Genomic DNA, 20,491 nt, shown 5'->3' with positions numbered 1-20,491 from the left:
TATTTGTACTTTTCGATCATGTGCATATAATAAATGGAGCAATGCTTTACTTACAGGCCGCTTCGGGTGCTCACTGGTTAGATACATTTGCACGCCGGCTACGTCCTGTGAAGGTAGATAGTTTGCTAGGGAAAACCGTTCGCTGGTTAAATGGCAAGTGTTTGCGTGTAGGTAGCTAGAAGAACTCGTTTCTACAACCTTTGTCGTAAGGACTCGCGATTTAAAGCACGATTTCGTCAAATCCTCTTAGTTCATAGTGATACAATATTTGATGTGTTTGTTTTCATGTGTTTTGGCAATACAACTCGCTGCAAGAACTTCTAAGATCGAGAAGAACCAATAAAGTGGAAAAAACGGAGCCATTTTCAAACAGGTTGAGAAATATGTCTACGAGCTTATAAGATACGAAGAACAAGATTCGTTGATATCGAAATTTCTTTCTGTTTTTGGTGGAAAAACTTCTCCAACATGTTTACAAGAGTACCCCACCTAAGTCAGAGCACATTACCTTTTGATGAGAATGTTTTCGATTTTTGTCTGTACAACAAGGTTGTAATGCAAGGTTTATGGGGTTGAACGGACGATGAAACACCATGCGTGAATGGTTCAGTCTCAGCTACCTTAAATAAAGTCGCATGTTTTATGTTATGTGCTCAAACGATTCAGCTGCACTAGGTCTATCCAAAAAGGATTATGTTATGACTTTCTAATCCGACCTCATGGCTTCGTTATTGTTTTGTCTACAAGCTGGTCAAGCTGGTTGCTGAGCTGGAGGCAAATGTTTAATACTCATCGTAAGCACTGTTTATTAACAACAAGGAAAGAAAAAAAAACTGTGTTAAGCGTCGTAAAGTTAACACATCTTGTACATTTGGTCATTGATCCAAGGATTGGTTCCAAGAATGTTTTCAAACCGATGGGTTTTTTTATTGACGTCTCACTTAACAAAAGGAACATAATTAGTTCATCCAGCGCGGAGTAATGTAGGAAACTCGATCAGATTGCAGCATGATCGGGAGAAAATTGAACGTAAAGAACAATCATTGTTTAACACGTTGCGTACCGCGTCACCCAAATATGGGTGACAGCAGTTTTAGTACAACAAAGTTTTTGACCCATAAAGAAATGAAAATGCAACATAAAAATTATTATAATATTTTATATAAATTTTTTGGGAGGCTAAGTTTTTGCTTGGCCTTCGAAAACAATCGGTTTAACAAATATTATAAACAAATTGTAATTTCAAAAATTGTACTAAAAAGTGTGCTAAAACACTTGGTACGCAACGTGTTAAACATCACCCAAGGGCACGGGCAAAGTCTATGAATGGTAACAGCTTAAGACAAACCCCCCGAACTGTGTTGTCCTAAAGAGTGGGTAGTGGATGAGTGTTGACAAATAGACCCATGTATCACCGGTGAGCACCGTCCGAAGCCAATTTACGGAACTATAATAAACAAAATAATTAAATAATAATTTAAACTAGCAGAAATAGCCATACCCAGTAGTCAGACATCGGTTTCGATACTAACAGCTAAAGCGCTATTATGGCGTTGTTGTAAATTATTTGCTCCAACGATGCTGCCGACACCGACACCCTCGGCACTGACACCACAACCGATGGCGACGCCACTCACTGCACCACCAACAACGCCGCCGCCGCCGCCGCCGCCACCACCACCACCTCCGACGCCGCCGAGACCACTGCCAATATCACCGATAACTCCACCACCACCACCGCCAATACCACCTAAACCACCGCCACCGTTAGATGGTTGTTTACAGCAGTTTTGTTGCTGCTGCTGCAATTGGTGTTTATCGGTAAGATGAGCTCCTAAAAATGGAACCATACGATTTTGTTCACCTAGTAGGCCAGATGTTGCCTCAACCCCATCCTCCAGGTCCATCATGTCGGATGAAGATTCGGAGAGGGAAGTTTTCTTAAGATGTTGGCCTGAAAGGAGAGAGAGAGAGAGAAAAAAACGAGACAGCACATGTCAGACACAGGCACACACGGTTAATCCATTAGATCCGCGAGACAATAGTGTCCAGCTGTTCTCTCATCGTTCTCTATATAAAAAGCGCGCCGGCAAACATACCTAAGGTGCCAGGAAGATAAGGACAGCTGGTTACGTGGTTGAAGTTCTGACTCTGCATTTCCTCCTGATCGGTCTCACGGTGATAGAAATAGTTGAAGTTGCTCACGATAACAGGAACGGGTAGTGCGATGGTTAACACACCGGCAATCGCGCACAGTGATCCGACGATCTTGCCCCAAACACCGACCGGTCTGCAAAAAGGTAACGGACACGAGCGGAGGAGGGAGAGGGAAAAGATGGAAGAGGCAAAGTTGTATCAGTAAGTACCACCGGCAAACTCGGTTCAACTAAAATACTTGTAAAACATCTTCGGATCGACGATCGATTGCGTATCGTACAGTTGTGTGAGGCGTGAATCAATATTCGTGAGATTGTATGTTGGTAAGTGAGCTGTGTTGGTTGCAAAAAGTACGAGATGAAGCAAATGACATAAAGGCGGATGCATGCAAGAGGAACAGTATTCGTGCTTCGAAGGACTCGTCAAACAGGTAAGATAATTTTAAAAATTTTGGCAAAAGTTTGCAAAACAAACATTCCTTCCTAGAACGTCACTTAAATTATTCGCAAAAATAAGGTTCACCCATACTCGAGGAACTTTGCCTTACTTTTGCCAAAACTTGTAATGTTTTCCTCTTCTTTAAACATTTCAGGTGAAAGCAGAACGTATAATGAAAACGTATAGTATTTTTACTTTAAGCAATATTTCACTAATCGGAATAACTTTATGTTACAAATGTACTGTGTGTGTTTTTACACGCATTTTCTTTGCGGTAAATCTGTTGTGCGTATCGCCCGACTTCTAAACCTGATCTCTAAACTGCAATAACGGGTCTTTAAACTTGAACAAAGAGGTAGAGTAAAACGCACAATGGGTTTACATTATTTAAAAGCGCGCGTTGTAAGGGGTAAGATACAAAAAATGGAAGCTCCAATCAACTAGCAACGCTGAACATTTAGGCAATCTTTCGTCCGTGTGATCGCTTCGTAACGAAAAAGTGACATGAGTGACATGAAAGAGGGTGTGTACTATATGGTCATGCAATCCTCGATTAGCAACAGTCATGGATTGGTAAACAATATGTACAAGCAAGTACGACTGTTCAAAATCAAATAGGAAATAAAGTTTGTAAGTAGCATGAACCTTGCGACACTTATACACGAACGCTATGAATACACCCAATTGAACATGATTATCAATAGTTACAAGGGACATAAGCAATAGGAATGAAATAAACTACATGCCAATCCACAGTTTCGCCGTACAACAATTAACACTTGCCAAACAAGGAGAAAAACGAAAACATAAACGGAGAAATCCAAACCATAACGGAGGCAAACCGAAAGTAAAACTCTCTGGAGGTGAATAAGTAACAAAGCGTAGCTATATCGATTGGTATATTCTCTATTTTGAGTAATTTCATCTAACTTTTAGCCCTTCTCGGATGTAGTGGATTTAAAAAAACAACTGTTCACCAATATTTTAGACAGTACGAAATGTTTATTAATTTATTCAGCTTAGGATGAAGGACTATGGCGTCGATATTAAATGTTTGTTTAATATTTCTTCACCTGCTTTAGCGGGAATTTATCAAATTTGGTTATGTGTGGGAGTGCGAGTAGACTTTCAACCAAAACTGAGGAAATCTTTTAGGCCTAATTATACTTCCAACAGGTCCGAATCTACACTTCACATCATGGTTCATGATAGTTTGTGCAAAACTCTCGTTGGAATGAGAAGCGTTCGTCAAGAAGCTTGAGATTTATATCATACAGGACATTTTTCAGCTAAAGTCACGGCTCGGTCTCATGGAATTTATCAAAATCTGAAGAAATCTTCATAGCCATGCTTGACAAGAAGGATCAATGGTCACGTAAGTGAAGAAGGATAATGGAGGAGCCGATATAACAAGGAACTCTATATGTACGGCAACCTTAATCGACCAAATCCTTAACCGTGATCAATGTATTAGAAAGGGGAATTTGGAAAACCGCCTGTTTTATTAATTAAGGTCCCACTTCTCCCTAAGTAAACATGCATGGACTGTGAATAAAGGAATGAACAAGTAGTATTCCTACAGGGAACGCAGCTATCACACATCACTCCTGCGCGTTCACGTTTGGGTTAATATCAACAAAATGATTGACCGTTTTTTCCAACAGCATGAACTCATAAAGTGCGATTGGCATGAAAAGTGTGTGTAATATGAATGAGATGAAAGTTCTTTTAACACAACGACATGACGGCGCAACGAGAGCAACAAACGCAAGATAAACGTTTGTTTGATCCATTAAGAAGTGTTGAGAGTTTGCCGATCCGTTGCAAACCCGTGAAACACAAAAACAAAGCACGTTAAGATTTTGATTGAGATAAAATCCGAAATAGCATTTCCTTAGGGGTTAAAAGTGAAAGGGAATGCATGAACATTTGAAATCACGCTAAATGATGGATATTTAATGAAGTATTCTTATTAACTCTGTGATCATGTTCATTATTATGATAACGTGTCATCGATGTGCAAATGGAAATAAACGGTATTTTACAGATGACAATGCAAACCCATCTTTCACATTCGAGATTATTTGTGAATCGGAAATCTATAAAATATGGTTGAGCTGTACAATTTCAGCTTATTTAAAATATTGTTTATCGTTCGACAACAAAAATCATGGTTTTTGATTTTTAAAACACCCATTTTAAGTGATTCTATTTTCACAGCGTTTTTCAATCCTATTACATCAAGCAGTGATGGATCAGTAGAAGAATGTCAATCAAAAGATTAATCAAAAGACGTTAACCGACTTCAATGTGCAACAACCTTAAGTTGAATGCATAAAACGAGGTTCACATGCAACGTAAATACACTCGTTAAAAAAAGCCTCTTAAAAATTTGTATTTCAAGTATCAAATAAAACTACCGAAGTATCAAAGAGCAAATAGAGAGAAAACGGGTGAGATTTGCTGAACGTTGCCGAAAAGTGGAACTAGTTGGTTTCGATTCGACAAACAAAACGCTCAAATCATTCAAATCAAAAGCGCCACAGGAAATGTACAAAACCACACACGCTCAAAACAGTAAAATAACGAGCTTCAATATTGTTTCTGTGGAGTAAGTGTGCAGAGTTTCTCAAGGTAAACAACTTGGATGCCCTAAGTGTTTGATGATCTGTCGCAAATGTTTCGTGTGTTTTAGCTAAACTATTTGCTAGATATGAGGTTTTATAGAACAGATAAACAAATGAATGAGAAAAAAACAAAACAAAAGGGAAACACTGATTAATCTATTCCGTTTCATTATAGCCTACACTCTACACGTAAACAATTTTAAGCCAGGAGTACAAGCTTCTTCAGTTGGATATAAGAACGAGAGTTTGTTATTTTAAAAATGTTTGAGAATTATCAGTTCATGTGCTTGTGCAATTATTATTATGGTGCATTAATTTTTTAAAATTGCGTGTAAACTCTAGCTGAAAATTAATTTTAAGTTATGAAACAGCGGTAGATGTGATACAGTAAAACAATCGGAACAGTGCGCACATAGATGCTACTGGCAAATGAGTAGGTCATGGTACGGTATGTTTTGCGTGTCAATGATCGATGTCAAACTTCATGTAAGAGGCTGAATTCTGTAGTAAAAATGGTATGTAATGATTTGATAAATTTTGATCGTTGCTTCTAATTCAACATTTGAACATTTTTTCTTGCTATATAATTCTCTCACTGGATTTTTTCATGGTGATGGTATTGTAAACTGAGATAATGGTGATGGTATTGTAAACCCATCTCCGGCCATAATGTCCGGCTTATTGATGAAGTAAACAAGGTGAATGGTTTGATAAATATTAGTTTATTTACTATGCTATAATTTTGTGAAAATCTATTTTCCAGTTATTCTACAAATTCATGTAGATCATAGGTCCTCGCGGCGAAGATGGCTTTAGTTAAGCCAGGAAATCGCAACACGAATGAAATATGTAATCGGCGTGCAAATTTCGATCAAACAGCATCGACATCAAATTAATAGCAATGATAAAAGATTATATCATTATTAACAGAATCAGTCATGCGTTTAAAAAAGGTAATATGAAGGAACGAAAACATAATTGACGGTATCGATTTTTTTGACAGATGTTTAATTCCTCATGATGTTTTCCTCATCTTGTTAGCATAGCAAGGAAATATTGAAACAACTAAAACAGGATGAACAAATGCCAAAGCAGGATGTAGCGATGAAAGAGTTCAGCATTTAAAAATTTAATATAAAGAGTAAGTAAGGCGTTGAAACAATGAAAACAGCAGTTAATCAAACAAAAGCTAATAATCAAAGAGAAGACAATATCATACGTCATGTCACCATATCCGACAGTAGTCATGGTAACTACAGCCCACCAAAATGCATCTGGTATGGACTTGAAGAATGAATTTTCGCTGCCTGCTTCCGCAAAATATACCGCTGATGAGAAGAGTACAACGCCTGCAATTCAATACCAGGAGGAATAAGAAAGAAAAAAAAGAGAGCGATTGTTTAGTTAGTTTCGTTTAAAATCAAAATTAAAAGATGCTGATTTTAAATTGTTCGATAGAAAAGCATTAGGACAGAATCATTTTACCATCTCTTTTTGACCATCATCACACCACACCCAATGAAATAAGTCAAACGACGTAGGAGCTGTTATCTGAATCAGAAATCAGCCCATGTCTAATGTGTTCTTAGATTAATAAACATTTCTGTTACTTGCACTCCCCCGAAAGTAAAATACAAATATTTGGTTGAATTTCACTTAATTTAATAATGAATTTCGTTTCATAACAATATTAAAACGAATATGTCTGCGATTTCAGTTTGAGCTTCACCTGGGCAAGACCGCTTAGCGGAACCAAAAACTGTTCACAGAGCGTCGTTTAATGTTTTAGTGGATTCTTCATCATACTTCATCATATCTTGTTCAAATCTGTTCGAACAGATTTCCAATAGGAAAAACCCAATTTTGACAGTTTCATGCGATCTATATTTTCTTTGCAGACATTAGAAATGAACAATGCAAAGGAAACTGGTACGGTGAACTCTTACCGGAATGTTGCCTTTATCCAAGTCAAGCCGAGGCGGTCTTTGTAAAGTAGGATCCACCTGCTACGGCGTGAACCTTTCGCACACATTCGAACATTGTTCTTAACCCTCTTGTAAAGTCTTGACCCCACCCTCTTGTGGTTGTCAAGACCTCAATTCTAAAAGTATATGAACGCCAACCGAACGTATTAATCAAACAGTTGAAAGATTAAATACTTCTAAGTAGTGGCAATTCATGAAAATCAATAAAAAAAACTAAGTCTAACTAGTATAACGTATCAGAGTAAGCAGTTGAATTCGCAATTAGTTCTGAAAGTTTTCAGATGATAAGTCGTTGTCAGACCTGGTAACTCGTGAAATATAATCAAAGTACGTTGTATTGTAACGATAAACGGTCGACAAATACGTCACGAAAAAAGAAGAATTGATATCCTCACCCACCCAATCTTTAATCGAACTTAATCCTATGATTTAGTTTAGATAGTACGGTATCCTTGTCGTTGTCGAAACATCCCTCATGTTTCGTGGAAAGCAGTGAAGTCGTGCTTGAAATGTTGTTATTTTACACTTCGCACTTTGCCAGAAATCCACAGAATTGTCCGACTACGTACACAAGAGCGTTTGTTTGTTAGTAACGTGGTATACTAATACAGTTCAAATATATTGTGTCGTATCCAAAGCGTTGCTTGTTCACTCAATGCTCAATATTCGAATCATATTCCCCTGCCCGAACGCTTTCGCTGTTTTTCATTCTACGTCAGAGGCTAGCGAGGAAGGAAGAGTAACTATAGGGGGTAGCAATACTCATACACAATTTTGGCAAAGTAGGCCATGTTTTCTGGGGCTGGAGCTTCGTTAGAGGAGAGCTGTCGAAAGTTTAAAAAACCACAAGAAATCTTAAGTAAATTGTTATTTCGGCTAACACCTATCACCTATCGAAGTAAACTATCGTTGTGGCATCGCATTCTATCAAAGTAGCCTTATTTATACTTGAAGATGCTTAGGATATTTAAAATAGGCTACGTAAAAACTTCTTTTTGCACTTCAACAATAGGTGTAACAAAAGGGGACTTTGATGTACTCTGTAGAACAATCGAACAAACGAACTCAAATTCAATTAAATGCAGTGTAGTATGAAAAATAAAGACAATTAAACAGATCTCCAATGCGGATGAAATGTGTAGGTTAAATGAGAAACCGGTTCTTGGAAAGAGTTTACCTCTTGAACATACTGATGAAAATCAATTGGAAACGAAACTCATATTACTACCATAAACCAACCTCACAAACAAGTCAAGCGAAAAGCTGTTTATCTAGAATCGGTTGATGTGGCACGCCGATCCACCTCATCTCATACGCATGAAGGTTTTAGATTCGCAAGCCTCACACAATAATAAGCCAAATTATAAAACGGGCGCGTCATAGGTGACAACAAGGGCTACGTTTGTAAAAGAACAGAATATCTACTTACTGGATGGAGAAAGAAGGAGCGAACAAAATAAGAATTTGTTTGCGAAAATTAAATGAGAAGAAAGAACAGAACGAGAGAAATAGAAAATAAGAGTAGTAAACAACAGACCACAACGAATTGGGGTTGTTCAAAAGGGTTTGAACGGTGTGGAGATGTGACGGGTTATAGAGAAACATAACAAGTATGATAGATATTTGACAGACGAACAACAGAGTTCAAGGAAGAAAGGTAAATTTTGACAACAATGTAACGGTAACAACATCAAGATCAACAGCAATAACGCACAACATCAAACATAACATCAACGATGCGTTTCGGTTATCCAACATCTGAGCAGAAAACAAGGGCAGCCCTAGCTCAGTGCTATACCGCTATGTACCTCATGTCGCCGTAGCCAACAGTGGTCATCGTGACGACCGCCCACCAGAAAGCGTCCGGTATCGATTTGAAAAAGGACATTTCTGTGCCAGCCTCGGCAAAGTACACAGCCGACGAGAAAAGAACAACACCTGTGTGAAATGGAACGTGTACGGTTTCTTGTGTTTAATGTCTGGTTGGGTATTCTAACACGTCATTACGAAAAGATTCATACAACATCGTACGGTAGGAATATAGAAGTTATGTCTCCTAGCTCAAATCTTTCCCTTAAATTGATTATTTAACATAGCTCATTAAATAGGAACTAGATAAACCACCTTATTTATACCTAATTTTGGCATGATACTGCTGTTACCATAACTTTTTCCCAAACCGTAACAGCAATATACCGAAAATGGGTGATAATTTTGTCAACACGATGCAACGGTATGCTTAGTATTAATGTGCCTACTCTTTTGTAATAGCATACTGCATCAAGCGGGACTAAATATAGTACCTTTTTGCCTTAAAATATGATGTCACTGTTCCTTGTTTTTAAAACGCTCAACCTAAATTATTTTAATTGTTGTAACGAATTTACCCCGATGGAACAAGAATACTCAGTTTGAAGCATAATTATCCAGCTTTAGTTTTGTAAGTTTTATATATTAGTACGTGCCTGTACAATATAGGCTTAAAGTTTTTAAATTAAAAGATTGTATAAATTGATCGTTCAGCCTTTGCCCAGTTAAGGTTTTTGTTGGCGTTAGCTAAATACAAAGAGTGGATTTTGTAATATAAGTACACACTTCGCCACATTATCCACCCACAAGAAGTTATTTTTACCAGTTGAATTCATTGTGTATTCACTGATAAACAGCGACGATTAGCAGATTAGTGAATAAAAAAAGATTGTTGACATCCGGTTAATAAGAAAGCTGTTTGAGCCACAATAAACTCAATAATGAGTCCAAAGTGGTGATAACTACACACGACGCGAATGGGTGTGTCGTGATGGAGGCGCCTAGTAGTGTGTACACTAAAGGCTCCATACATGCCATGATGGAGGCGCCTAGTGGTGTGTAAACTAAAGGCTCTATTTCTTCGATACATGAACATATAAAGTTCATCCAATAAACAAAGACTTAATAAGTGCGTTACAAACCGAACAAACTAGAGGGTAATTTGACTAACGTAAGAACTGCAGGGAAGTTCTATTCTTTTTCGTCGAATTTAAGGTTTCCGAAACAAAGTAGAATCGCATCTAAAGATGCGTTGGATTTCGACGCTTACAAATAAGTCTTTCATTCCGAATCAGCAATCCAAAACATCTATTTAGATGTTCGAAAAGTAAACAAACGTGTTGACCTTACTGTCAACATTTTCTAATGTTATGTTATCGACGATTTATAGAAACGCACACGACGATATTCGGGTGTCAAAACATCGTTGACGGACCGTTGTTGCTATGGAAAATATATTTTGACATATTGTAAACTTACTCAGCTCGAGCGAGAGATTTTGCGTCCACGGTTATCGCATAATTTTGTTGAACATTTTATCGTTTGCAGTTTTTATCATACACGGTTTGAAGTATCGAGATCCTGATGGACCCACGTTTTGGACGCTTTCAGGATAACACTCAACTTGTCACTGTATGTAAGTTCATCGCTTCCGGATTGCCAGCCAGGTGTGCTCAAAACGTGATGTTGCACAGCGAATTGAAGTGATCGCTTCCAGGGTAGCAAGGACAAAGCAGGCAAGATGTCGCTGTATTTACAGAGACCACCGTTGCTTGACAAGCGATAAATATGTTAACCCACATCCTACCTCAAGCTGGATGCGAATCTTATACAATTGTTACCAACCAGCAACTTCTGGCTGTATGTTTTAAAATGAATAAATTATATAAATCAATAATGAAGTAAACTAAAGCACGTTTCGATCGTAAACAAACGCAATTACACTGACCAAAACTAGCTTTGGTTCTTGTGGTAGACCATGGAACAGTTAGCAACAGTCAAATAACCACCGCACACTGGAACATTACTTTGCTTAGCAAATGTTCCAAATCACACCAAGGATATTGACACTGAAAAATGCTGAAATTGTCGCCCCTCATCGCTCGGGTTAATGGCACATAGGATCAATTTAGTTTTCAATCACGTACATATCGTATTTACAATGCGTAACACAACTTTTTGTTTACTCTTAGTATGGAATAGTTTGATTGGGAGAAGCGATTTTAATTTTAATAGTCTCCAGAGTCTCCAGTGCTGAGCAATAGATTTGATCGTTCCAATCATCCTGTTGAAATTTCCATCTAGAAAAATATGTCATATTCTTGATTTGGACTAAGCACCCTTGGCGAATTGCCTTACATTTGGGTTTTTTTAATGAGCAGTTGTGTTACGATGGTATATATGTACATGTTAGTAGGTAACATTCATCAGTGCTATTAGCTGCAAACGGGTTTTTACTTACCTATGAACAAGAAAAAAATCAGTAAACCTAACTCTCGCATGGATGCTTTTAATGTTCTGCCCAGAATTTGTAATCCTTTCGAATGCCTTGATAATTTAAATATTCGAAACACTCGCACTAATCGTATCACCCGCAATATTGCTAAGGACATAGCCTGATTGGTTGACTTGTCCTATGGATGGAATAAGAGCAGAACGGGAAGGTGCACAAGTTCGTTAGTAAGTGGTGGTCAACTACCCGGTGTTTCACACATACCTGAGGACTGACTGGCGCCTTAGGAAGGTTTAATGTATCCTCTTCTTCGGCAACTACAGTTGCTAAAGTTATGAAATAAGGAATGATAGCGATTATGTCGATAATGTTCATAACATCCCTGAAGAAATTTAATTTGTTTGGACAAGCTAGGAACCTGCGAGAAGTAAAGAGGGGGGGGCGTATGAGCATGACGTGTAGGGCGCAGCTTCGTTTCGCAGACAACATACCTGACACTAAGTTCAAACGTAAACCATATTATACATATCGTCTCAATGAGGAAGAATGGATCTGTTATGTCGGGCACTTCGTCCTCCTCGATTTTTGTGCCATTTGTAGTTGTATTGAACACCTGTGTTGAGGAAGGTCGTATCATATGAATGTTGGTTCGTTACAGTAATGTAGCATATAGATATAACATGTTAGAAAAGACCAAATTGAACCTCCGCACTAAATTTACGTTGCCATATTTCATTAGTTTTGAAGACTCACTTACAGAAACATAGCGAACTACCTATTCTCTAAGCAGATTGAACAATCTGACCGATACATACAGGCAAATCGCATCGAGTTCAATACTTTTCGATTGAAATCTGTTGGTTTTCTTAATAGGGAAGCAATTTGGTCTATTTTCATCCACCCTCACCCCAAAACAAACATTCGTCACGGCTTCGGTACGTACCTTATAATGCTTAAATTCGGGTAATGTTTCTAGACAAAATATAACAATTGATAAAAGTATAACAAATACGCTAATTATGGCTACAACTCTGGCCGCTTGCGAACTCTCGGGGTATTCAAATAATAACCAAACCTTTCTTTGATTTTCATTTGATGGCAAAGGTTTCTCCTCCTCTTTGATAAAACCTTCATCCTCTCTGCGATGGTGGAATTCGTGTAGGGGAAGAGTCGAAAGAAGAAAAGAAAATTAGTGAAAATCGATTGCAGCAAATGTTCAGAATGATTTTCGTCCGATTAAAATTTAGTCATATGCATTTCTGTTCAGTGACAACAATGTAAAACGCCATAAGATTGGCATAATCGCGAACGGTTGTACGTCGGTCTAAATATAATTGTTCAAATGTCTCAAACTGTTTTCACATTCGAGACGAATGATGATGATTAAGTGTGGATGCTTACCTAAATTTATTAGTTGCTTGTTCGCCTAATTCATAAAACTTAATTTCTTCGCTAAATACATCTAAAGGTACGTTGACTGGTCTCCGTAACCGACCGCCTTGGGAACAGGTCATCCACACAAATTCGCATGTCACGTTTGAGTAGTAAAATACGGGGGGGGCACAGCATTGCAATTGGCGTGTTCAAGCACAGGTACGCAGGGTGATGTACGCAGTGTATGGCAATGCGGTGTAGTTTAGTACATTTTCGTAAACAATAAGATAATAATGTGAATGGCAAAATCATGAGAAGAAAACCAAACGTCGATGGCCATTCGATAAGTTGAGTTTAGATATTTTAAATGTGATAATCAGCGCAAAAAGTGCCAAAAACCATTTCCAATACGTTTTGAGCCGGATAAAAAAAGATTAAAACAATAAAAGTCGGCAAATTATGGATGAACGATTGCAAAAGGTTGAGAAACAAATGTACAAATAGAAAGAACGGTGTTTTGAATGCATTGTCGTGAATAAATCGTGATCGAGCAAACGAATATGGTGTACAATCGATGAATTCATAATCGAAAAAAGAGAAAGAAGAGAGAAAGAATTTTTTTAAACAATTTTCTGTTTGCGACGCTTTTAGGGAAATTGAATTGATATATACTACCGCTTTGATAATAGTACAAAATGGCATCAAAGCTCGGTCGATTTCGATCAAAAAAATACTCATTCCGCAAGGGATCGAAATATCTTAGCCTTCGATCTGGGTCGCCTAGCAGAGTATCGGGAAATTGATTTAGCGTCCGCAGCTGTGTTTCGAACCTCAAACCACTGACCTGTAAACGCGTTTATGTGCGCGGTTGAGGGAGGGAAAAGGATGTTTTAATAACGGTTCGGCAAACAGCATACTCCGGGTACTCACGTTAATTACAACTCTCTCGCAGAAATCATGATCGTGTGGTATGGGTTCAAAATGAGTATGACCTCCCCCAAATCCGTGCGCCGCCCCCCCTTCTTCATCCTGACTGCTCAACTTGGGTAGAGACCTACGAAGGAAAAGACATACGAAAGAAAGGAGACTTTAGAAATACAGACGTCGAAAAGATGGTTACGTAGCTTCGCACAAATTATTAATCCGCGTCTTCGCACGAATATTAAAAGGTTATTTAAAAAAAAACTTGAACATATACAAAAAATATATAAAAAAAAAGATCAATCCCCAACCCAGCCCCTTGTAAGAAGAATACACGTTGCACGTTCCCACCTATAATGAACCAGCATCCCATATTTTAATTTGCCCTCCGAATACTTACCATGAATGTTGGTTAGTAGTGGTAGAAATAATATAATTGTAATTGAAAACAATGTTAAAAACGTATGCCTCTTCTTTGTCCCATTACAAAGCGAACAAGTTCGGTACTCAAACACGTTAGAGAATATAGAATCGATGAGAAACAAACATTCTAGCTCATCCAGGATTGTAACTGTTTACGTTCGCATGTTCAGAATTGAGAAGAATATGTATAGACATCGAGTAGCCGCCACATAGGGTGTTTCTCAAAACATCAACTCGTTTTACCTCGAAGACCATGTAGTTTTGAATGTTGTACCTCCTCTTATAATTGGTATAAATCTCTTAAGTAGGTAGATAGTAGGTTCTGCTTATTGGGAAACGTAGAACTTCAGCTCAACAACACCAAATCGTGATTAGGTGAAGACATTTTATTGTACAGACCCAGTTCCATTTGGAATCTTATACTTCTATATAATTTATTGGACAAACATCAGACATTGCCAGCTATGGTATTGCTAAAGATAATAGTAGGATCAAAGATGTGTCCAAATATAATTGTATAGTGCTCATACCTCCAAAATAAAACAAAGTGAAGTGTTTGAAAAACTGTAAAATTGAACAAAAAATTGTAGTTCAAATCAAATTTGATTAGCTTTGTGAGTATCTCACTGTACATTTTATTGTAAATATCAGCTTTAGGAACTCACAGCTTATGAAATATTCTGAGCCATGTAAGAGTATTCCAAGACTAGGAAACCAAGACCAGAACACGTAAGACTTTGGCCACATTTTAGTACAAGTTTCAACAACAATTTGACCTATAAAAAGGGTAAACTAAACGTTCATGCTGTCCATCCGTAATCGAATTCGTACGAGCTGGCGTTTGCACAGTTAGGGCGTGATTTGAAAAATGGTGTGGTATGCTGCAGCCATCAAGCGAAGATATAAACATGTTGCAACACTACTGTACCATTCACTGTTGTTTGTACTCTTATGTTTGTGTCACAAATTTAATTACAATATGCTACTGTGGTAAAAGAAACGGGGGTTTATCACACACTTAATGCTACATGATTTCGCTTCTACATACAGCTCTAGCTAAAAATGTGTGCTTAAAATGTGTCCTGCTGAAATCCAGTTTATAAGTTTTTCATAAGTATTAACGATAGCTATTAAAATCGTCCAAATACTGTAGCTTTTGGAGGAAGTGCATGCTTTTGTCTGTCATTTGGGAGATATATTATCTCTGAATTGAATGCGACTTTCAGTTTAATTGAAACATTCGTAGACTTACAATGCATTTACCAATAGACCAGCTAAAACCTTAGCGTGCGTTGCGTTGTCCTATAGCCGCGACAGTACAATCAGCTGATACGATAAAATAGGACAGTGGTGGTTCGTTTGGTGTAGGTAACGGAGCCAGATAAACCTAAAGAACTTTGACCCTGTTAGCTTAATCCACGTACGTAATGTGCCTTTAAAGCCAAACCCAATCGCGTTGTTTACCAAATAGCTCCAAATGTAAATACGAGGCGTTTCCGTAAATTAAAGTCTCCTGCGATGCTGTATCAGCCCCTTCACCAAAGCTACACTCGGTAGACTGTGTGTGATGCTCAGTAACCTTGCCGTAAGATGCAAAACTTGTGTTGCACCGCATGTTTGAGGCTTCCGAAAGAATTTTCAAAGAATGACGGTTGGGAAACTCTCCGAGAATTCCCAGAACGTCACCGACCGGAGCAAAAGAAAAGACGTCCTCTGTTAACCACTTCATCTTGCTATGTTCTTTCCAGCACGCTCTGCTCATAGACTCCACGCCATTGATTTCTACATTAATATATTGTGATGGTCTTTTTGAGTTTTACTGTAAGACTTGACCTGTTTACTGTGATTGCGAGAACGTGAAAACTTTGACAAAAAGAAGCACTATACACGGTACGGGTTTGCATTTGCTGGGTAACTCCTTGCGGCAACTGGGAAAACAATTTGTATTGTGCACAGCGAACACAGGTTTGCTTTCCTTTTCCATTTTTCTCTTCCCTGAGGTTTTCTCTCGGCCCCAGCATTTTATTGTTTCGTCATTCGTTACTGAATCGCTTGCAGCTACTAAGGTTTCAGTCAAAATTGCAGTAAAGCTGCTTTAAAATGTTTTGAAACGTTCAGTAAATTATTTGAACACTTTAATGATTTTTTTATGATATCTCTACAACAGGCTAATTAACCATTGGTTTATTATACAAATATGCTTTTTTATTGCACGTTGGTTGCACTGTGTATATTCTAGATACAGATTGATTATGTTGAGCACCATTTACTTTTGTCCAACCGTTGTTTTTTACATGTCAGTATATAATTTTTCAACTTGTTTTTCTATATTTACTATTATGGTTTCTTTATGTATTTACAGTATGTATGTTCATTTTGCCAGGCAGTCAAATTCACTTTTCTTCTCTACAACGTTCAACATTTGTACACATGATGAGAATTGAATAGTGGAAATTTGTGCAACAAATCTGTGAATTTGAGCCCATATCGTGGAGTGTCAGAAGCCAGCCAGAATAATTGTAATTTGAGCAAGCAACAACAGATCGGAATAGTGACTGCCCTACCAACCATCGATGAAGAAAAACGTACCCGCAACGGTTACGTACAAAAAAAAAACAATGAAAGTTAAGGAGTTTTGGAATAGTAATGTTTGTTTGCAGTAAAGTATGGTTTACCATGCAAACAGAAGGAGCCTTTGATTTACGGACACGCCTTGTAAATACAGCGATTAAGTTTCTTAAACAGCAAAATTCAAGCAATTTTAATAAATAACGTGTTAGAATTCAAGAATCATTCGATGTAAATCAACGTTCACTTACGTATTATTCAGTTGTGAAAAGCAACACTGCTTTTCAGTACAGCACTTTGTACTAACACAACTTGAAACATTCATTGCAATGTTGCATCCACGGCTTGAATTAATCCACATTTTACTGACCGAATCCTAAAACTAAGAATCAAATCAAAGAAAAATAAAAACGAGTTTTTTCTTATCCTAAATTGATTTTGTTGTTTTCGCTGAAGCATGGTAATGAGTAGAGCAAAACTTGAAATGGGAATGTACGGTCGATATAAGCTCTTATCTAACTGTAAAACGATTTTCAGTTGATCCAACTTTTCACTCAAAGGTTGCTTGATAGGACAATCACATTGACAGTTACTTAGAAGAAGAAGTTTATCTCAAACGGTTAGACATGATTCTGGTGACTTGTTCAAAAACACACACAATAGAATATTATCCTGAAGCGCATAAAGCTTTTAACGGAGATCAAATCTTATTCTGGTTAAGGCCGCATAATGTTCTTGGCTGTAATAATTATTTTCTTAGCTGGAATATCAAAACAATGTTCTATAAAAACTTCGTAAAATGATCAATATTGTTGCCGACGACCAGCATATTTCCGCAACAATGCTATCTCGACAGAATACCGTTAAGTTTTATTACAACCGACAATCATGTAAAGTTTTGATGCTGTCTATAGACAAGCCTACTATCGATATAAAATAATTATTTACTCTCATTAAGCTGAATTATATCTCGTGTATCGATGAAGTTCATAAAATTTTAGATGATACTTTCGTACAAATGTAGCAAAACTAATAATTTACCTTTCACTTTCACTAAACCAAACAACAATTGTTCCCACTCTTTTTCTTTTAAATCCGAACGGTTAAAACCAAGCCGACAATGGAAGGTCCGCTACAGGAAAGTTCTATGTTGATTGGCATGAGAAAATGTGTTGATTACTTTAAACATATGCTCGTAATTCAAATCTTAAGCTCTTGGTCGAAAGCACAAGTAGCACTTCCTTTAGTGCAGGACACCGGACAACCCACTAAACAATCCTATCGTAGGTTGTTCTGAGGCGCAAGGAAGGTGAAAACGACATCCGCTAGTAAAACTGGGACAAAGAATTGGACCATGATGTTTGTATCGTAACAATTGTGTAATGTCGCCAATGTGTCCAGCAGTTGAGCTGATTGGTAAATCTGACAAGCCTTGCACACTTTCTTATCCTCCACATCATCCATACTGTCAGAGTAGTGTATAGGCTAGTGTATCTGGGTAAAAGCATGAAATTTTTCTCAAACATAGCGAACATATCGGCCAGTGGAAGAGTTGACATGTAATTTTTCCTTTTTTTACGTGTATTTTTTTCAAACAAATGCACTCATGGAGGGCGTGAAATATTTATAAAATGTTTTGCTCCAAAACGTGAAATCAAAAGCTTTATGGATTGGAAGTAGATGACTGTTATTCAATGACGATGGATGGAACGCATAACAGACCGAAAGCATTCATTGTGCAAACAACATGAGAGATAAAATCATTTCTTTTAAATCAAAGTAGTTTAGTCAAATGCCTTAGATAATTATGAAAAAAAAGAACTGTAACAAAACACTCGTTTCAAGCAAAACGGATCGAAAATACTCGGATGGTGTTATACAAAGGCGATGTTATACACACGAACGTACAGTATATTGTATGGAACAATAACGTACGGAAAAGCTGTGTGGAGATTTCGAAACACTCTTGTAAACATGCACGTTCAAGCATTCAAACAACTTTTGGCAGCGGATAATCGACATCGACCTCAATTTTAATCTCGGGCCAGATGGTACAGCGACTATAGTGCGTCAAAGTGATTAATAACTCGTTCATTTCGTTGAAATTTGCTGTCCGAAACTATGAATGCGCTGGTGTCGTGTCCGTATGTGAGAGTCACCAACCAATCAAAGGCACATATTTGCAAGCATATTACGTGCAACTGTTAATTTGAAAAGAAATACAAGTAAAACTTCTTGTGTTTTCCTTTTCACACTGCCAGCGTGCTGAATGGATGTACTATGAGGTGGACTCGTTACGTTAAAAGCTGCTGAGTTCGCACTAAAGTGCTGTACGAATCCAGTAAAAGACTCACGCATCGCATATTTCGAATGGTGTACAATGTTTTACTTAAAACTAATACGATTGATGAGGTGGACAGCGAATGTACGTCATGGTGGATGGAAACACAACCTGCAGTCCCTGGTTTCCCCTATCAGGCGAGAGGTTCTCTTCCCATCGAGACCGATTTCTAAGGGGCATTGAGCGAGTTTAGACAATGCAGACATAACCATCCGCCGAATCGGACAATTTAATGAATCAAGGAATGGAAAACTTGAACAAAGAAACAATAATATCAAATGACCAGTCAAAATAACAAGCGCATAACACATCGCACTTATCGCTTCCCTGTACGAGAGCACCGACTATCCACGAACGTAACGATAAAAGTCTAGTGTCTTTATCGGTCAGCTTGACCGAGGACGGTTGAAGAAGTTCTGAGGAAAATTTGACAGAAAGCATGAAAGCTTAAAATACATGCATTTGGGGCTCGCGCGATCGATTTTACCCGCGTGACCACCATTATTTCCTCAAATAAAGCGCCTCTGAGTATCGGTTAGCTGCAAATCCCGCAACGAAGAAGAGTACGAAGAGTCCCCGGAGAAAGAAAAACTACACAAGCTACAGATTGAACAACTGTCAATTGTCGCACTGTCTACCTTTGGACTACCGACTGGATGCTTTTGCATTTGTTTAGCTGAATTTGTACTGGCAGAATGACCGTTCACATTCTATCTTCAGCCAAGTAGCACATTGGGAAGATTGAGGACGAAGCTTTGATTGCCAAAAAAAAACATAATGTTTAAGAGTCGATCGAATATTCATCGATATCTTTAATAGAAAGAGATTCACCGAGATTCAAATGAATTTGATTGCTTACTGAGTAAGTGTTATCATGCAAACAACATCTTGTTATCATCAAAACGGTTTCAAATGACATTCGCTTAGTGGAAATTATAAGAATAACAACTCAAGGGGTGATCAAAACAACTCATTTCATTTCGTGCCTTCCTCTCAGCAGCCCCAAAAGAATCCCCCTTTCAAAACAAAAAAAAACAAAGATGGTTGCCCGTAGTTAGGAAGAAGAAGGAGAAAGAAAAACAACACAAATGGTGAAAATTTACCTGTCTGCAAGAAGAGGGGGCTGACCACTCGTCTGGCTTTCACCGCAACTGACTGGCTCTTGTCTGGGCCCAAGTACTGGCGTCAGGCCCCATTTCTCAACAAAATCTATCGGAGAAATGGTTGATGCCGAATTACACGGCGTTTTTTCGTTATCTTTGCGGTAGATTATGGTTTTGCATTTAAATAGGAAACCAATGGCTTGACAATACTGGCTGAAGTGGCCTGCGACAGCAAAAAAAGAATCACGAAGATGACTGGTGCGTTACGCTTGTGAAAAGTGGGGTATATATAT

At 38.0% G+C, this 20,491-nt stretch overlaps 1 protein-coding gene across 1 annotated transcript in view; it reads right to left on the bottom strand.

Annotated features, from left to right (window-relative positions):
- Positions 1-1,508: 1,508 nt before the first annotated feature.
- LOC131290647 (potassium voltage-gated channel protein Shaker) overlaps positions 1,509-20,491 on the bottom strand; it is a 33,808-nt gene continuing 14,825 nt past the window's right edge. The window contains exons 2-11 of the mRNA XM_058319809.1: positions 13,773-13,896; positions 13,518-13,686; positions 12,870-12,966; positions 12,412-12,607; positions 11,960-12,081; positions 11,733-11,886; positions 11,478-11,649; positions 9,016-9,145; positions 2,100-2,290; positions 1,509-1,954 (exon numbers count right to left, since the gene is read on the bottom strand). Of these exons, the coding sequence (XP_058175792.1) occupies positions 1,509-1,954; positions 2,100-2,290; positions 9,016-9,145; positions 11,478-11,649; positions 11,733-11,886; positions 11,960-12,081; positions 12,412-12,607; positions 12,870-12,966; positions 13,518-13,686; positions 13,773-13,896 (1,801 nt within the window). The remainder of the gene's footprint in view (positions 1,955-2,099; positions 2,291-9,015; positions 9,146-11,477; positions 11,650-11,732; positions 11,887-11,959; positions 12,082-12,411; positions 12,608-12,869; positions 12,967-13,517; positions 13,687-13,772; positions 13,897-20,491) is intronic.

Source organism: Anopheles ziemanni, chromosome X (assembly GCF_943734765.1).
Source record: "Anopheles ziemanni chromosome X, idAnoZiCoDA_A2_x.2, whole genome shotgun sequence".
NCBI lineage: Eukaryota > Metazoa > Arthropoda > Insecta > Diptera > Culicidae > Anopheles > Anopheles ziemanni.
This window is presented reverse-complemented; position numbering and strand designations above follow the sequence as displayed.